This window comes from Salvia splendens, chromosome 18 (genome assembly GCF_004379255.2).
Source record: "Salvia splendens isolate huo1 chromosome 18, SspV2, whole genome shotgun sequence".
NCBI lineage: Eukaryota > Viridiplantae > Streptophyta > Magnoliopsida > Lamiales > Lamiaceae > Salvia > Salvia splendens.
Window position 1 is genome coordinate 11,601,967 of NC_056049.1, and position 20,662 is coordinate 11,622,628.

At 36.0% G+C, this 20,662-nt stretch overlaps 1 protein-coding gene across 1 annotated transcript; it reads left to right on the forward strand.

Annotated features, from left to right (window-relative positions):
• The first annotated feature begins 1,594 nt into the window (after positions 1 to 1,594).
• LOC121776502 (kirola-like) lies at positions 1,595 to 2,753 on the forward strand. Its single transcript, XM_042173674.1, has 2 exons — positions 1,595 to 1,818; positions 2,290 to 2,753. The coding sequence occupies exons 1-2, from the start codon at positions 1,629 to 1,631 to the stop codon at positions 2,550 to 2,552; spliced, it is 453 nt and encodes a 150-aa protein (XP_042029608.1). The 5' UTR covers positions 1,595 to 1,628; the 3' UTR covers positions 2,553 to 2,753.
• Positions 2,754 to 20,662: the final 17,909 nt, after the last annotated feature.

Below are 20,662 nucleotides of genomic sequence, written 5' to 3' on the forward strand. Positions count from 1 at the left end.
GGGTATACAGGGAGTACGAGTGTTTCGGGTGTGTGTCGTGTGCGCGTCGTGGGTGCGTGGTATGCGTGTCGGGTGCGTGCGTGGTGTGTTTCGGACATGTGATTTTGTGTGATTGACTTATAAGATGTTGTTAAGTGTGTGTACGTGTAACGTGCTAGATATTGAAGTCATCCACGTAGAAATCATGCATTGTCGTTTAAACCTCGTCTTCCTGGACTCTAATCGTGTTATTTGTTTATCTTTCAAAAAGGGTGATCTTTTACGAGGAAATTGTGGTTGAAGAAGGAAACTGTTTAAAAGCTAAGCAATTGAGGTGGGCTTTCCTATCCTACTATACTATGGGATATCTTTAATACGGACTTGGTTCCGGAAATGTTTTTATGGAGGTGAACTGTTTGTCTTGCCAACTGTTTTACTTTGAAACCTATCTGAAGTGGTTTACCACATATGTTTAATCGAATTCGGGTCTGTAGGGCTGCGAACCCTCAGGCTAGTGTACACGAGACCGGGAGCCATCTGAGAGCAAGTTGGCCGGTCTAGTTGACCTGGGGTGTGGCCACGCCCCTTGTCACCCGTTGGATCAGATAGTGTATGATGGTGGAAATAAGGGTGGCAATATCTGAAAATGACTGCGCAGTCGAATTTGTGAAATATATTTTAGTGTACTTGGGTTATTTTCTTTACACTTAAAACCCCAAGGTTACACTGTTATGGCATGACAAACTAGGATTTTGGCGTGTGTCCACTGAGTGCATCAAGTACTCAGCCCTGCATGTTGTTTTCTTAATGTGCAGGTTGAGCGGCGATGGGGATGACGGATGTTGAGCAGTTAAGGTCAAAAGGTGTCTCACTTGGTTTCCGGATGGTGTCGTGTCGTCATACTCGACATTATCTACCTCTTGGTCTTTCCGCTGCTTTGTAATCCGATACAATGATTTTATTTAACTCTGATTACTTTAATTACAGTAATGTCGTCACAGTACAATGCTTTGAAGTGAACTTCCTTCTATTAAATGTTTTGGGTCAAGTATTCTTGTCCTCCCCCTTTCTTCCCCGCTTCTTTATTCCTCCCCTAGTCGCGATCCACCGTGCTTCCTATCCTTAGGAAATGCAGGCGTGACATTCATAGTCGGGCTTAGTAACTATTCTTCGCAGTGATTGGTAGGTCCACACATCTTTATTGATTAATGAGTGTGTACTTTTGTGGATTCGAATTCCAGAGAGCGTAATTTATTTTTTATTTTCTAGTTCGTATAATATTAAAATGTATATTTGGATTCTGTGGAAAACAAAAAGAGAAGTTATCTTTAAATTGAATATGTTTCTATTATTTCGATCATCTCCGAGATAATTTCCTATTAAGATAACAATATGTGTTTCAAAGCCTATTCCAACAAAACCAGTTGTATAAAAAACATCCAATTCATAGTATGATACATGTGGTAAGAGTCAGTGTCCAAATCCTTTAGTAAAGTTCACAAGAAATATAGTAAGTGTGCAAATCCTTTAGTAAAGATCACAAGAAACATAACTTGAGAAAATTTGAAGGTATATAAAGACCAGAAAGTTTGCAATTTAGTAAAAGAAGCAAATATACAATAGTATTAAATTACTTGGAAATATAAGTAATGGCTGGTTTACCGGATAAGCTTGTTGCACAGGTGGCTTTCAAGGCTGGTGGAGATGTGTTTCATCATCTGATGGCTAAAAACCCTATTCACTTTACCAAAGTGTGTCCTTCCAAAGTCCAAGCTTGTGAACTCCAACAAGGGCAGTTTGGAACAACTGGATCTGTCATCCAATGGAAATACGTCCTCGGTAACTATGCTTTCTAACTATTAAGGGGCCGTTCGGTTTGCAAGATTGTATCCGAGATTAAATTTGTAGTGTATTTGGTTCATGAGATTCATTCTCACAACTCAATTCTAGATGGATAATTATGAGATAATTAGTTATAGCTAACCCATATGACTAAAATAATCCCACAACTCAATCCTATATTATATCTTGGTATTATTTTATCTTGGCAACCGAACACAAACTAAATGTTTTTTCTTCTTTTAATTTGAAGATGATGACCAATATAGTTTCTCATTAACCTCTATAGTAACTCGAACCTTCAATTTTTGGTTGGAAGGAAACCGTCTTACCAATTAAGTTGTGCGCCATTATCATTATCATGTAATCCAATTTGCTTTCTTAATTAAAGATTTCCCAAATCTCTAAAAGTGCGAATGTGAATGTGATTTTTGATTTGTAGAATTTGAAAATGAGTTTATGCACATGCAGATGGGAAGGAGGCAATTGCAAAGCAAGTCGTAGAGGTTGATGAGGAAAAGAAGCAAGTTACATACAAAATGATTGGAGGAGATTTGCTTGAGCTATACAAAAATATGGTGATAACCTATCATGTTGAGAACAAAGGAGGCATCGACTTCATAACATGGACTATAGATTATGAGCTGATCAATGCAGATAATCCACACCCAATTGCAGTCTTGAACTGGTTCATTGAGTTCACTAAAGAAATCGAGGCTCATATTTTCGGATAAATTGCATCTTTTATTCGTTGGGGCTTCATCAATCCATAAACATAATTATTGTCTATGTAAGTTAAGTAAATTTAGCATGTATCTATGTTAGATGATGCTAAAACAAAATGTGTGTTCTGAATAAGCATTGGTGAAGCAATATGGTTGTGCTTGATGTTGTCATGTTTTTCTTTTATACTATTTTTATTGGGGGTTGATGCACTTTTTATTAGCACTAAATAATCCTGCAAGTATACATGATATATATAGTATAACTAAAGGTTAGTACCGGATATCGAACATAGGGAAACAAAAGATTTTGGATTTTTGAAAATAAAATCTTGTAAAAGCTGAAGTAAACAACTATTGCAGATAAATGACGAAGGTAAAACAGATGAGATAAGGGAATTCCAAGGATGTGCTTTCAAAGTTATGGTTATACAAATTCCAACTACAACACCTTAACACAGTTCATACTTCACTAGAACGAGTCACATAATTATTGTCCATGCGGCACGAACGTAGATTACATATGCTAGGGGCGTCAATCATAGATTTGTAACTCCTAAAAGCTCCTTAGCTCTCAAGATGTCCTCATCTCATATAATAATGCCGTTTTAAAGGAAGTTAATTGTAGTGTCAACTAAGCTCTCCTAACTTGCCAACCTCCTCTCACGATTATGTAGCAAGTCAATAGATCATCACAGAATGTGTCACTCAAACGTGAAACAATTATCCAACACTTAGATAAAATAGAAGTAATGAACAAAATAGATATTAAATAAATAAGAATTATATAACCAAAGTCGTTACTAACACATCCCTAGAATTCTATGAATTTAGTTACATATAATTGAATAATCTAAAGACAGAGTTTTTAGGGAAAACAAAGAAACCATTAGAACTAAAGTAATAAAACCCAAAGGTTGAATCCTTGTAGCCTTGATTTTCTCTTGAATCCTTCTTCAAAAACCCTTCAACTTGATGAACACTGTAGAACTCTCAAATATTATTCTTTGGAATTATGGAGCAAAGAGAAGATCTCTTTGATGAAGCTTGAGGGGGTATATATAGCCATTTTTTCGTGTTCCATAATAATGGCAAATATGCAGCACAATATGGTAAATCTTGGAGAGAAAGTAGGTCAAATATGTGCATAGCGTTTTCCTAGCGGGCCGCTGCACTTTGTTCAGCGATCGCTGGCGAGTGATCCGTAGCTTCTGCCTCTTGAACAACGGTCGTTGCACTTTGTCTCAACGATCGCTGGCAATCATCCCGTAGCTTCTGGATCCCCGGGAACGGTCGCTGGCTGTGTTGCAGCTGACCGCTGGACTCCTAGAATGCTCCAGATTTCCAACTTCGACTTTTAACTATCATTTTAGGTTTTAGGCTCTATTTTGTACATTTTTCACGAAACGCGTCAAAATACCAAAATAGACAAAATATGCAAATAATAGACATGTAATTTAACTTTGACACTCAAGACGGACCAAATAATGGCCTTAAAATAGTGCAAAATCTGAGTGTATCAATGGCATGTATTTAATAAAATATTTATTTATCTTTCTTTCAAATAAATAATCTTTAATTAAATATTTTTTTCATTTTTTACTCCCCAAGACTTTGTAATATGGTTTTTTTTGTAAAAAATTAAAAAGAAAAAATCCTATTGGCTATTGACTATTTATTAATTTCACCCTTCAATCTTGTTAGGAAATATAATGAAAATACAAATTTGTGTGTGTTTGGCAATTCAGTTTAAAATTTATTTATCTTTAATTCGTGTTTGATGCAAAAGATAGAATATAATTTTTGTGTTGACCTAAATAACCTCAATAATACTTCTAACTTCTTAAATAAAGAGTGAGAAAGATAAGTACTTTCATCTCACTACCTAGGTTCAACTTGCAAAGCTGTTAGTCTAATTTACCAAAATGGTGAATTAATTTCTTAGGCTAATACATATGGTTCAAGATGGATTTTTTGGGGTCATAAAAATAGCACGGGTCACTCACTCACTAATACATAGGATTATGGCCATATAAAAGCTCTTAACTTGCTCTGACATTATTACCAAATGTCTTCTCAGTAGACAATGTTCATACGGATTTTTTGGATAAAGTACACTTTTATTATGCCATCCACAAAATTTTGTCACAATACTCTCCACCGTCTCATAAAAATAGGAATTTTAGGAAGACGCGAGTTTTAAGTGAAATTAATAAAGTTGGAGCGTGATGGAAAGAAAACTTAAGTCCAAATTTGGTCACATATATTTGCTCCAAAAATAATTGGTCTTATAACTTAAGTATGCTATCATTTGGTCTCAAACTATATGTTTTATCCAGAATTAATATTAAATTTAACTATTAAATTTAACTATCACACGTATTTTGACCTAATTAGTGACTTAATTATGAATCTAATCAGCCAAATTTACACAATTAATTGAATACGTTTATAAAATAGTTTTACCAATAATAAAACTAAATTACATTAATTTGATAAAATATTTTATTATAAAAATTAAATCTGATATAGATTGGTAATAAATTTTATCTACTATATTTTTTTTACCTATAATAATAACTAAATTTTTTAATATTATGAATTTTAATTCAATTTAATTTTTTTATAGGTAAAAAATATTTTATAAATTTTACAGTAATAGGAGTTTTTTTATCATAAGTAAAAATATATTTTATTAATTTTAATACTCCCTCCGTCCCAACTAAGTTGAATCGTATTCATTTGTTGGGATGTCCCAACTAAGTTGAGTCATTTACCTTTTTACTATAAACAAAACATTCAATCACTCTTACTTTATTCGTTCACCAACTTTACTCTCTTTATCTTTCATATTGTATTCCACTCTCTTACTTTTCAACACAGTTTCTTAATCTCTGTGCCTAAAAATTTTGACCCAACTTGGGACATAGGGAGTGTTATATATATTTTCTAAAGTCATTTACCATTATATACTCCTCCCGTCCACTATTAAGTACTCCCTCCGTTCCATAGTAGTGTAGCTATTTTGCAATTTTTGTACGTTCCATAATAGTATAGTCATTTACGTTTCTAGCATAAGTCAACACATTTACTCTCTCTTACTCTACTCTCTTACTTTATTCTCTCCCCATCTATCTACCTTTTTGCAATTTTTACTTTATTCTTCATTTACTTAATTAACTCACATTCCCTCTGTCCGCCTTTAAGAGTCTCATTCATTGACGGCATAGTTTTAAGAAATGTTAAGCAAATTGGGTGGAAAAGAGTTAGTGGAATACGAGTCTCACTTGTATATATTAGTTTTAAATGCAATGTGAGTGAAATATGAGACCCTATTACCATTTATAGTAAAAGTGAACCGGGACTCCTATTCGCGGATGGAGGGAATATTACACAACTTTTCTTAAATTGCGTGCCAAAAAGAAATGCATCCACTATTATGGAATGGAGGAGGTAACATAATTTAGTTGATCGTGCTCGGATTTTAAGAATATAGAAAAAGTTGTGATTGTGGGTCCTAAATAAAATAAATAGTGCGATCATGAGTTACTGAATTATGAGGTTCATCACAAAAAGTAGTAGTGGGTAGTAGTTACAATTTTACTCCCTCCATCTAGTATTAGGAGTCCTTATCAAGTTTTGACACGAATTTTAAGAAATACTCCCTCCGTCCATAAAAAATAGAGCACATTTGTCATTTTTGGTTATCCACAAAAAATAGAGTACATCTAAAAAGGGAAAGTTTTCAACTTCTCTCTTACTAATAATATGGACTCCACATTCCATTGACACTACTTCTCTTACTTTTTCCTTTCTCTCTTACTTTACCAATTCCACATTAAAATCCATGTCATTCACAATATATCATATTTTTCGTGGACGGAAGGAGTATAATAGAGTTGGTATAAAAATATAGTGGAATGTAAGACCCATTTATATACATTAGTTTTATGCTATAAAATGTGAGTTGAACGAGTTAATAAACTGTGAAATCTATTTATAGCAGAATTGAACCGGTCGTACAAACTAAAATAGCAAACTGGAACTCTGCAAAGGTAGTAATATTATTAAAATATTATACCCTAGCAGCTTTATTCCACATAAAATGGCATAATTATTTTTTTCCACTGCGACTTCTGATCAAATTAGTTTATTTTACTCTGATACTGGAATTTTGTCCTTTTGGTGATTATTAGTTATCTGCCAAAATTGGGATACAATTTCTTTATTAGCATACGGAAATACGAAGGTTTAAAATTGCTCGGGATACACCTTGTGTTGATAATACAACAACGAATGTATTCATTTAGATTTATTTATTTGTAAAATGACTGAGGGAATGTAGGTTTAAAAAGCCTTTTTTTGCGATTAAATCGGAGCCACGGCCACTTCTGCCAAAAACATCGGACACAAATATTCAAAAATATATATAAATTACACAGCTATATTAATTTACTAAATAATCCAAACAAGATTAAACTACCAGCAAAAACAACTATGAATGCATCAGCAAACAAGGTATTCTTTTTTCTTTGTATTTCATGACCTCATAATCCTAGATATTTTGAATTTCTATTTTCAATTTTAGGAATCTGAGGATGGTGGTGTACAGAGGCAAATAAAAAAGGCGGAGACGGTGGATTTTTGTGCATCCGCATGGCAAGGGCAAGATCCGGTTAGACGTGTGCAAGTTGTGCACCACCAACCGGCTCCCGCCTCAAAAACTAGCGGCGGCATTTTGTCAAATGCGGCAGCCTCTGTCGTCCCTACCCTTGATTCCGCTAAAGATACTCTAAAGAGAAAATAGATCACATTTATGCAAAACATTTATTGTGTCTGAGATGTTATTCATGCATGATTAGGCTGCATTTGCTGGTAAATTTGTCATTTTATTATTTTGTAAAGAAAGATTATGTACATGGATTTGTTGATGTACAAGGATTTAGTAATGTTGCGTCTAGACATGGAATCGAACTAGGCTCGAATTGGCATTTTTGGTGTCATGTAGTATTATCCATATCGCACTTTATTTTTGAAGAAATTGGATGTCTGTTTGTTTGTCAGATATTAGAATAAGGATGTTTAGTGTTTAATGCCTAAAAGCACTCACAATGGGGATTGGGGAGCCGTCGAGCCACCTGGTGGGCGACGGCCGCCCATTGCAAGCATGTGGCTAGGGTGGAGGGGTGGTTCGAACTTTTTTATTTTTTATTCCAAATCCCAAACTCTATAAATAGAACCTCATTTCATTTTCATTCCAAATTCAATTTCATTCTGATAAAGATGGATCCCAACAACACTGTCATGTTCAGCACAGAAGAGATGGAGCATTCGTTCGAGGTTGCTGCTGAAACATTGAAAGGCCGACTGAATGAGAGGTGCACGCATATGCTGTGGCCCCAGACAGACAGGTCCAGTGAAACCTCGTTCCAAACGTCAATGACAAATAATGAGGGGCAAGGGCAAAAAGCTAGCAGAGGATGAGTAGAAGAGGTATAGTCCAGAGGAAAGTTTTGCTTTGGCACATAATTACCTAAAATGCAAATAATAAATAATGCAAATAATTAAAAGCTATCTCTCTCTTACTTACTATACCACTACAAATTCAGTGCATTCAAGTTGTGAAAGTGTTCATGCATATAACATACTCCCTCCATCCTACTCTTAAGTGACACATTTTCTTCTTTGGAATGTTGACATACTTGGATTTTACATGGTTTTAGAGGGTGGTTTTGTATGAATTTGATCATATTTCGTCTATTATTGGAATGTTGACATACTTGGATCTCTATCTACTTCTCTATTATATTGGTATGTTTACCATTTTGTTAAGAATGTGTAGAAAAAGGTACAAAATATGTGGATGTGCAACAGCCTTGGTTTGAGACAATTTAAGTGGAGATTTTGAAGTCCAATCAGCCCCTAATGCATATCAATTTCTTCATCTTTGAAAGCGCTTCGCTTGGGTATCTCACACGCCTCAATCGGAGTTCGGTAGAAGAAGTTATGGCCGTTATAAGAACACTGCGCTGTCCAGAAAATTACACGCGGCCGGGTGTCGCAGATTCAGCTTTTGAGGATCAGAATGGGGTCGAAAATGACCACCCGGCCGGGTGAATTTACAGTGTATTAATCCAACCGGCCGAGTATGTAGTTTTGGCGGATTCTTTTGCCAAAAATGTGATTTTTGATGGGGATTAAAAAGAAAAAGGCTAGGGGTCAATCTATTCTCGACCTACCGCCTACCACTCTCAAACACTCCCAAGAACACTTTGAAGAGAGATTTGAAGATTGAAGACTACAAATCGAGAGATTGAATTTTCCATTCCATAGAATCGTTCCACATGAGTATCTATTTGCTTTATTATGTATTTGATTGAATCCTTTGTTTTGGTTTTCATGAAGAACATGAGTAGCTAAATTTATTGTGGAGTTTTGGTGAAGACTACAATGGATGTTTGTGATTAATTCAAGGACTTCTTTAGATTGCTTAGCTCTTGTGATTTCTTTGTTCACTCTTGTGCTTTTTCAATTCAATTGCTTAGCTACCAATTGGGTTTGTTTACCAAGATGGTAGTAATCGAGAGATACCTAACTAGGGATGATAAAAGAGTGAACATCACATTGATAATCTACACTCGAGAGAGGGAATCCTTTGTGAGGGCTTGGGTCTTTTGTTCCTTGGAGTTAATCTAAACATATTAGAAGGAGACTTCAATATTAAGGGTTAATCAACGGAGTGAGTACACTCGAGAGGGGCTCAACCTATACTAGCGACTTTCCTAGTAATCCTAGAGACATAAAATGAGTAATCAAAGTTGTTGAAGTAATTGCATGACATTTCCATTGTAGTTGGATCCAAAGCTCTACTCTTCTCCTTGTGATACTTTTCCTTGTGTTTAATTCTCTTTTATTACTTTTATTTACTTTTACTTGTTATATGCTTTTAGTAGTGTTAGAACAAAATCAATTCCTTTTCGATTGTCTAGATAGTAGTCAACGTTTGTTCGTGGTACTTGAGTTGATACAATCTTGTCTCTGTGGGATACGATACTCTTGCTTGCTAATTAGTACACTAGCCACATACACTTGTGGGGTATTTCTTGTGTTAAAATAAGTTGAGTCAAGTTTTTGGCGCCGTTGCCGGGGACAATTTTGTGTCATTATAGTTTAATATCGTGATAATAATTGAGATTACTAGTCTAGATTTTATTTGCTTTATTTTTATTTTATTTTTTGTGTTCTCTAATCTTTGAGTTCTAAGCTATGTCCATGTTCGCGCCGCACCTAGAGGCTGACCCCCAGAGAAGATAGATCTATTGAAGGAGCAGCTAGCTCGAACTCTCAAACTCATTGGCCAACACAGTGGGATGCAAGTTACTGAACCTGACGATGTTTATGAAGATATGAATTATGTGTATCCAAATGACCAAGGCTGGAGCTACAGTGATTACCTCCCTAGTCAAGGGGGTTACAATTACTACACCGAAGGCCACTCCCATTCCATCTTCTTGGACGAGCCGTTAGATGGAAATATGAAGCCAACCTAGAAGAGACTTTCGCCACCTTTATGGAGCAAACCGAAGCATGTATGCGAAAACCTAAAGCATATATGAATCCATCGCCCCAACTATTCAGAAGTAAACAGATAAAGGAACCTCAAGGGAATGTTGAGTACGTTAATTATATTCAGCAAGTGGACCAAGTGGACCAAGATAGAACTATTGACAGGTACTACCTCAATCAAATGGGTGGTAATGATTCCAGTCAAACTAGATCCACTCATAACTTATCATTTGGATATTCCGACCATGCTCAGCAACCCTCGCATGATTTCTCCATCTCTTCTGGAGTAATTGATGAGCCTAAGAAGAATTCTATGGATGAGTTGTTGATTTCCTTCATTGGAAATACTGAAGCTTACACAAAAAGCTCATCCCAGAGGCTAGACAAGCTAGAGCAAACCATGGAGGAGTTGAGCTCACATATGAAGAATATAGAGACTCGGACGAGTCAAATTGTTCATGTCGTTACCATTTAACAACAGCCAGTTCAATTTTCGGAGAAGACAATCGTGCACCCGAAAGAGTGCAATGCTATCACTCTAAAGAGTGTTATCGGTCAAGAAATTCCATCTGTACCCGAGGAGCAATCCAAAATGAATCACGACGAAGATGAAAAAGACGTGGATGATGGAGAAAAGAAAGAGATGAAGGAAGAAGTGACTGCCCGACTGAAAAAGAAAAGGCCTCAGAAAAAGAATAAATTGACCAATATGAAAGGAGTTCCACATTTTCAAAGCTTAGTGATCAGCCGATGGATGAGGAAAATGAATTGGCTCATTCAGATAGTGGCAAAGATTAATGATGCGGATTCCATCATCCGGTTCAGAATTAATTGAGAGAGCTTAAAGACGTCGAGCCAACGATGATAACCAAATGCACTATAGGGGAGGTAACCCCTAGTAGGTAACTTTTAGATTGTTTTCGTTTTAGTTTGTCTATCATATAAGCCTCCTTCTAGGGGTGAGCAAAAAAACCGAAAACCGAATATTCGAACCGAACCAAACCAAGATTTCAAAATTCGGTTCGGTTCGGTTTGGTTTTGAAAATTCAAATATTTCAATTTTTCGGTTCGGTTCGGTTCGGAGGAAAAAAAAGTGAAAAACCGAATTTATTTTAATATATGATAAGGCTCATTTCATGCATCGGTTTAAGGGTAAAATGTATACTACTTGATCGGTTTATCGCGCAAAACAAGCGTTAAAATGTGCAGAAATGCTACTTGACCAAGGCAGCAAGGCGTAATCAAGCAAGTACAAAAGGTGAAAAAGGGCCAAGAATCGGGGGAGTTGATCAAGGGGGAACGATCAAGCAGTTAGGTGGGGACCGCTGGCTGCTAGAAGAAGAACACGTGAGGAAATGAGCTGGATATGGCGCACCATTCTATTATCAAGGACGACGTTCTAGAAGGGGACACGTGCCGGAATATGAGAATGCAAGGACGAAGTTGTTATACGAATCTGTTACCAAAAAGCATCGTCATTCTAGAATATCAGCACGTAGCAATCAATGAGTCGCTCACTCTCAGAATGAGCGAATATTCCTTGTCAAGATCGTTATCCAGCTGGGAGTCGAATCGAGCTTATAAATAGATGATGTGCCACCACAAGAAGGTGGATCCAACACTTTACTTTTCGTCTAGTTTAGCTTAGCTTAGTTATCTAGCGTAGTTCAGCTCTCTAGCTTAGTTTAGTTCAGTTCTCTAGCTTAGTTAAAAGGGCGACCGAAGGAAGCGCTGCAGAATACTCATTTCTGTTAGCGTTATCTTAAGTTTCCCGCTGAGATTCTTCTCAGTTTTTACTGCTTTCTTAGCTTCCAAAGTGATAGCTTAGTTTAAATTTTACTTAGCTTCTGAAGTGTTAGCTTAGCTTAGATAGCTTAGTTAAAAGGGCAACCAAAGGGAGCGCAGCAGAATACTCATTTCTGTTAGCGTTATCTTAAGTTTCCCGCTAAGATTCTTCTCAGTTTTTACTGCTTTCTTAGCTTCCGAAGTGTTAGCTTAGTTTAAATTTCACGCTGTACTCAGTTTTTAGTTTAATCAAAGTTATTTTCGTTTACATTCACGCATTTACTTTTCTGCTGTTAACTGCAATTCACTTGACCCAGTAGTTAAAGTTTCATTGATCAAGCTAGCTAGTTAAATTATGCCTAGAGTAAAGACAATAGTTAAAAACTCCCAAGTTAAAGCGTGGCAGCAGCCGACCCCCCTGTTCACTACTCACACACTCGACACACCAACTTCTCTGTGGGATCGACCCCGAACTTGCCGCTTTACTATTGAAGTTGTGCAAAATTAGGAGTTTATAAATTACTTTGGCAAGGAAGAAAGAGCGAGAGCAAGACTGCAGTGATTAAGTGGCAACGACAATTTGCTAACTGATCCGACCGGTTCGGTTATCATTCCATATAACTTGATCCGCATTCTAATCACGTTTTCGCCTCTTTCCAAGTCCCGCCAATATAATATTATACTTCATATATTATATAATTGTAACTAAATATAAAATCCTAAAATCTAACCCTACATTCACTCACGCTTGCGCCTCCTTCTCTATTCTCTAAACCTAATCTCTCCACCTCCTTCTCTGTTCTCTAAACCGAATCTCTCCACCTCCACTCCAAGCCGCCACCAGCTGTGCTGTCCACCCGCCCTTCTGCATCCAGCCATCCACGCCGGTCGCCGTCGCCTCCGGAAGACCCACGACAGCTCCAGCCCGTCACTCCTCCACCGTTCCACCCACGCCGTCGCCCCTCCATGCCGTCGCTCCTCCACGCCTTCAGCTCTAGATTCACACCATCGTCTCCAGCCTTACACCCATCCACGAAACGCCTCGAGAAGAAGATGAACTCTATCCGATATAATTTTTTTGTATGTATTTATGTTTCTGTATTTGATGAAATTGAATGTTCATTGTAATGTAAAATTGTATGATTGTTGTTTGATAGAAAATTAGGAATTGTTTGTTCACTGTAATGTAAAATGCTATGATTTTATCATTTCAGTTACACAAATGTTGCGTAAAATTGATGATTTCTTTGATAAATGTTGTGTAAAATTGTATAATTGCAGTTTGGTTTTTCAGTTTTCATCATTTCGGTTTTTCGGTTTTAGTTCGATTTTTTTAGTTCGGTTTTCAGTTTTCCAGATTTCAGTTTCGGTTCGGTTATAGTTTTAGCCTAAATTCGGTTTTTTTGGTTCGGTTCGGTTTGGACGAAAAACTGAACCGAAACCCAAATGCACACCCCTACTCCCTTCTCCACCAACTTTTCAAACTTATTCTTTGACCTTGAATAAGTTTGGGGGTGATATGGTGGATAGTGAGCCTTATGAGGTACTTTACTACTTTATTTTTTTTTCAGATTGATTAGTTGTCCTTTGTTGCTTATATTTATGTTTTAAGATAGATTTATTTTGCTTTAGACATCCGTGAGTTGTATTGGTTTTGGGTTGTTGTGGAATTGAATTTGAACTGGTTTGAATTTTGGTTTCTTGGGGTAAAGACTAGTTGTTAATGATAAACATCCACCTTTTAAGCTATCATGGTCTTTGACTTGAGAGTTTGAGTAATATGTGCATAAGTAACGAATTGCTTGTTTGCCTTGATTCATGCTATTACCTGAGTGAGAATTGAGCCTTAATCTTTTCATGTGTGATGTATCATCAATCGTGCTATATGTTTGTAGAACTTGCTCTTGGTCTACTTAAGTCTACAAGTGATTTTAGAAAGAGGAGATGACGTTTGGCCATTTTTGTTAGCCATATCTTTATCCAAACAGTAACCATACTCAAAACCTTTTGTTAGCCAATTTTGAGCCTTAAGCCTTTATATTTGACAATTGATGAACAATTTACTGGTATTAAAATTAACTGTAAGTATATATATATATAGGGTAGTGATCTATGGCAAATACTCCTTAAGCAAATAACTAGAGAACAAATCATAGCCACACGATCAAAAAAATCAAGGGCTAATATTAATTTTCAAATTTAATGAGATATTAGCTCCCCCAATCACAAATTTACTCCATAATAACAAGTCAGGGATATTTTGGTCATTGCATAGCGAATTAGATCCAATTTCGAAAATTGAATTCAAACCGCGTTGCGTCTTCTTCTCTTCTTCTCTCTTCTCATCTTCTCCTCGCAGTTGGCGGTGTCGCAGAAGAGAGTTTTGGTTGCGACAATGGCGGTTGCCGAAATCGTCTTCGCTCTCATCGGTAGCTCAGCTACGCAGGAAGGTCCCGCACCGGCGCTGGCTTCCGTCGCTCGCCGTCGCCGTCGCTGTAGCTTCGTTCGTCGTAGGCGCGGCGCTCAGGACCTGAGTTTTTATTTTTCTTTCTAGGCTATGGCGGAGTGTGTATGTAATATATATTGATTTGCGGTGTTTGGGGGTTTGGATCAGTTGAATTGATGTGTTTGGGGTTTTTGAAATTCTTTTTTGGTTTGTAATATTCATTCGACATTTTTATGTGTGACTTCTAACAGTGTGTATCACACTATTAGATATTCATACTGTGCATTTGATGTTAATTAGGATAAGTAGTATAAAATTGCCATTTTCTCCAAATCATATTGCCTGTAAGTTCTTACCAATTTTGATGTTATTATTATATTGATTTCATTACTTATTTTGTTGTTGTTGTTTATACTATAAACTGCATTTATACTAATTTTTTAGCTTGAGCATTTAGTATTACTTAAAAAACTGAATCATTCTAATAGTGATGTTTTTTTAAATAATAGTGAAGTTAAATCATACTAAGAGTGATGTGTTTTGTAAACAAGAGTGAAGTAAAAATCATGCTAAGAGTGATGTGTTTTGTAAACAACATTGAAGTAAAATCATGCTAAGAGTGATGTGCTTTGTAAACAAGAGTGAAGTAAAATCATGCTAAGAGTGATGTGTTTTGTAATCAAGAGTGAAGTAAAATGAGAATAAGAGTGAAGTAAAATCAGAATAAGAGTGATGTGTTTTGTAAACAAGAGTGAAGTAAAATCATACTAAGAGTGATGTGTTTTGTGTACAAGAGTGAAGTAAATCATAATAAGAGTGATGTGTTTTGTAAACAAGAGTGGAGTAAAATGAGAATAAGAGTGATGTGTTTTGTAAACAAGAGTGAAGTAAAATCAGAATAAGAGTGATGTGTTTTGTAAACAAGAGTAAAGTAAAATCATACTAAGAGTGATGTGATTTGTGAACAAGAGTGAAGTAAAATCATAATAAGAGTGATGTGTTTTGTAAACAAGAGTGAAGTAAAATCATGCTAAAAGTGATGTGTTTCGTAAACAAGAGTGAAGTAAAATCATACTAAGAGTGATGTGTTTTGTAAACAAGAGTGAAGTAAAATCATGCTAAGAGTGATGTGTTTTGTAAACAAGAGTGAAGTAAAATCATACTAAGAGTGATGTGTTTTGTAAACTAGAGTGAAGTAAAATCATGCTAATAGTGATGTGTTTTTGTAAACAAGAGTGAAATAAATCATGCTAATAGTGATGTGTTTTTGTTAACAAGAGTTAAGTAAAATTATGGGTATAGTGATGTATTTTGTTAATATGTAAAAAGCAAAACAACGACTTTAATAATTTATACTATAAACAAAGAGGCTTAAAAACACCCAGAATCAAACAATACTGGAAAGTCAAAGGGAGGCATAATCAAATAATTTTGGCTGCACGCCAAAATTATCATCGGAATTATGAGTAGATTGCAGTAATATAGTAGAGAAAGGAAAATGAAAACACAAAAAGAGATAGCATTAAAGAGTTGACATGAATCACGAGAAGATTGCTGAATAATAAGAGGAAAATGATAACACATTGAAAAGCTGATTTGAATCGCAAAAATCCTTCATAACCGTTCTTTCCAAAGCAACACTTATTGGTACAGAATCATGTACATCACTATCACCAAGAATATATTCTAAACTACTAACATTAATATTGCTACTGCTAATTTCATCCCAATTTGAATGAAACAATGATTCCTCAACTTCAATTAAACCTCCATTAATCAATTCATAATTCAACTCAATAACCCCTTCGATTCCCATCCCATTGTCCCTCACCGTGATCCAACCCTCCTCCCTCGCGGCCGCCGAGAAATTGAAATTCAATCCATCTCCGATCAAGCACCCGATCCTCCCGGCCGGAGAGTCCGAAGTCGAAGGACTCTCTGTTAGATCCGACACACAATCCGAAACCTCCAATTCATCCCAAAGCACTGATCCATCACACTCGTAGGCGATCTCTTCGTCGACTTCCTAACCCCATTGCTCGTCTCCGCGACGAACGGGTGCCCTAGCAGCTCCGCCGCCGTCCACCGCTCCTCGGGATCCCGCACGAGGCACTTCGCCACAAAATCCCTCGCCTCACCGGAGAGAAAGAGAGTATGTGGTGTGTATGTCAAAATATGGAACAATGTATTTCCCAAAATACCCCTATGCAATTTTTATTAATAGAAACTGAATACTTAATTTAGTCATTAGATTAAGATAATGAGTGACTGAGATTTGTTCTCTAGTTATACACTTAATATTAGTTATACTTTGATCACCACCCTATATATATATATATATATATATATATATATATATATATATATATATATATATATATAGAGTTGTGATCAATGTCGAACCAATTTTAAAGACCGAACTAGAGACCAAATCTCATCCATCCATTAATCACATCTAATGATTATTAATAATTACACATTATCTTATTTTTTTATTTAATTAAATTGACACAAGGGTAGATTTGGAAGACCAAATATGATGCAGTTAGGTGAATACACTTCTTCCTCCATTCCCAAATCCAATCCACTTCTCTCTCTACGTTTCTCTCTCACCGGTCCCCGGCTGGCCGGCTCCAACTACCTACCGTGCAGCCTCCCCCAACCCACTGCATTGGAGTTGAGGAAGAAGCACCACACAGCGGAGTGGATCTCCGATCTGGTGGAGATGGAAAAGCTCTCCGATTACACGTGGAACGAGGCATACACAACAAATCGTCGATGTGATCTGCCGATCTTTTCTCTTGTTAATATCTATCTTCTTATCTCAATCTTCCTCAAATCGTGTTGCAATCATCATCTAATCGTGATTCATCTCTGAATAAAAAGCTGGAGATATCTACACAACGAAGCCGGACGTGAAGAATTTCGATTACTTCGTGAGATCAGAATTCCGATTACTTCTTAAGCTTACCTTCAGAATCTCATGGAGAATTCCGATGTTGATGGATATTTTTTCAAGTTTTTCATGCATGTAGTATAAACAGATGTATAATGAAGTAACAGTTTGGCTGAATGAAGTAATCCACAGGTCGAATGAAGTAACGTGAACTTTATTGTGTTGAGATTTATATAGTCAACGACAAGTTCTCGAAGAACTTGACTGTGTCATACTCCACATCTTTTGATTCATATGCATGTAGTTGTAAGATGTTTGGGAGGATTGGGCTTGTATGCAGTCACATCTTTTGGGTCTTGAGAAACAAAAAAATGAAATTAATCCCTAATGAGTTACATGGAGGACGTTGGTTGAAGTCTAAATTTGTCAAGGTTGTGCATTGTGGGTTTGATGATGATATTGAAGCTGGTTGTTTTATTACTTCATTCGGATATTTTTGTTCTTCATTCCCTTACTTCTGTACTTCAGTCTTGTAGTTTCTTACTTCATTTACATTTTGAATTTGAATTTATTAAAACTTTTTGCAAGCTTAAAGAGAATAGACTGAAGTGTTTTTATAATGACTTAATTTTTCTTTATTATAATGTTTTTCTTAGTCTTACTTTGATATATTTTCCATTTGTCATTCACTTATCAATAATCAATAGATCTCAAAAATGAACTAAGATCTCTGAAATGAACTAAATATGGTACCCAATGCAGTATTACAGGCTAATACTGAACAACATTTAAAGAGGAAAATCCAATGTTGAGGCTGGTTGTTCTATTTAGTTCAAGTACTTCTGTTCCAAATTTACTTCATTCGGATAATTATGTTCTTCATTCCCTCACTTCTGTACTTCAATCATGTAGTGTCTTACTTCATTTACATTTTGAATTTGAATTTGTTTAGACTTTTTGCGAGCTTAAAGAGAATATACTGAATTATTTTTATAATGTCTTATTAATCTTAAAGAGAATAGACAAAATATATAGTATGAGTAGATTATTAATCTTACTTTATATTTTCCATTTCTCAATAGATCTTTGAAATGAACTAAGATTTCTGAAATGAACTAAATCTGTTACCCAATGCAGTATTATAGACTGAACATTAGAAAGCGTGGTACTTTATTTCAGAATGGCTCATAACAGATGTATGTCGAATACAAAACTTGATCTACTAAAATCATCATTTCTTCTTTATATACGCTGCAATTATTTTCTCAACATCAAATTTCAATGTGTTTGCTTTCCTCTTCGTAATACGCCGCTGTAACATTTTTGTTGTTAAAGCTCTCGTGGCTGTTTTGGGCTAACATCAGCGCCGAACAATATTTGGCCCTCAAGCTCTGCAGCACCCCCGAACTTGATTTCTTCAAGCCACAGTTCCAGCAACCTTCAGCTCACCCTTGTATGTTTCCATATGCGGCATCCGAAATACTCCACAGTCTTCAACGTTATCAACTGTCCTCCATGGCATATTCAATCTCTGCATTTCGGAGTTGGACACGATCTTACAATATGCGTGGAGACCATTCTTGGCGAGGAAGTGACAAAAGTATGATCTCTGTATGTACAAAACAAATACATGTCATTTATAGTTGTGTGTATTCATATGTATGTGCTATAAAATTCAATCATAAGAGAAGAATACGAACCAATGTTTCTGGAATGTGACCATAATTTATTGTGAGGTCATTGTCATCCCCGTTTGCAGAATTGTCTATTACAACAATAGCGTTTCTCTTGAAGCAAAAACAAACATCATAATAATGTTGATTTGCACATATGGGGAAGAACACCTATTGAATGAAGTAACAAGCAACATGAATGAAGTAATAAAGTATAAGAATGAAGTACTATGAACAATCTGAAAAATGAAGTAACAGGAGACATGATTGAAGTAATATAGTGTACGAATGAAGTAACATGCAACATGAATGAAGTAATAAAGTGTACGAATGAAGTACTATGAACAATCTGAAAAATGAAGTAACAGGAAACATGATGAAGACATAAATCAGACTTGAAGTAATACTAATGATGTTGCGAATTAGCCACCAGCAAACGATTATATTTCACCCCTAATTGAACTTGTTACCCACTGATTGATGAACTAATTACGCAAAAATCAGAAACCAAAGTAAGAAAGTATGAAGTAAAGTAGAATTTTGAAAAATATAAAACTTCAATACAGTGTATTACATGAGGCATAACGTTTTTTCGGAACGCAATCGGCGTCCATCTGAAACAGTAAATCGAAGCAATTTTAGCCATAGACTTCAAAATAGGAAGTTCAGAAAAACAATATAATATAAACCTTCACCTTCCATTGATGAATTTCTGGTGTCAACTATTTCAAATCACGTGGAGATGTGGACGTCGGCTGATAGAGAGATAGAGATGCTGAGATCGACGGATATAGATGCTGAATCCGTGGTTAATCTACGACTATCGATCGACAACTTTCGTGTGTCAACCATTTTGAATCTGTGGTTAATCGACTTGAATCAGCTTTAGATGTCGTCGATTGTAGAAGAGGAAGTTGTGGAGTCATCGATTTTGGTAGAGAAGCAGCGTTTGAGCGTCGATTTGTAGTAGAAGTGAGAGTTGATTTGGAGAAGAAGATGAGCGTCGCTTTGAAGAAGAAGATTCGTCGCTTTGTGGAAGAAAATTCATCGATTTGTAGAAGAATTCTTTGATTTGGAGAAGTATTCTTCTATTTGGAGAAGAAGAGAACGAGAGAGATGAGAAAGAAGATGAGCGGCGTGAATGAGGAGAAGCAGCATGGAATTTTTTTTAGCCTAGATGTAATTTGACCGAAATACCCCTGATTTGAAGTATATTGCTTACATAATGAAGTAGCGAAATTCATGAGACATGGTTTAATCTCATCCATTCAAATCTAGATCTAAGGGCCATAATTTGGTCTCTAGTTCGGTCTTTAAGAGTTGAAATGTAAATAATAGGACTCTATATAGATATATATATATAACGCAGATATAGTATACCAAAGATGAGCACATGATATCGAATCATATGTAATAAGTTTACTTGTAAGGGTTAGTATACTTTTCGAGAGTGCATAGTGGTTGCATAAGTTTTGACCTCGTATAGATTACTCTACATCCACTTTCACCCAATGTGAGAATAATTTTGTCGCAATGCGTTTTTTCTTGTTGATATATGTTATGGAAAAACATAAATAATCAAACAAGTTTAAGGCTTTTGTAGTATAAGTAGTGGTTGGTCATCACAATGATGACTTAGCCAATCCCTTGTAAAAAAAGAAAGAATAACAGTTTCACAACCTAAATAGACTTTAGCTTTCTATTATGATACAACATTACCAATCCGGAAGTTTTCCTTACCTAAGGATACTAACAA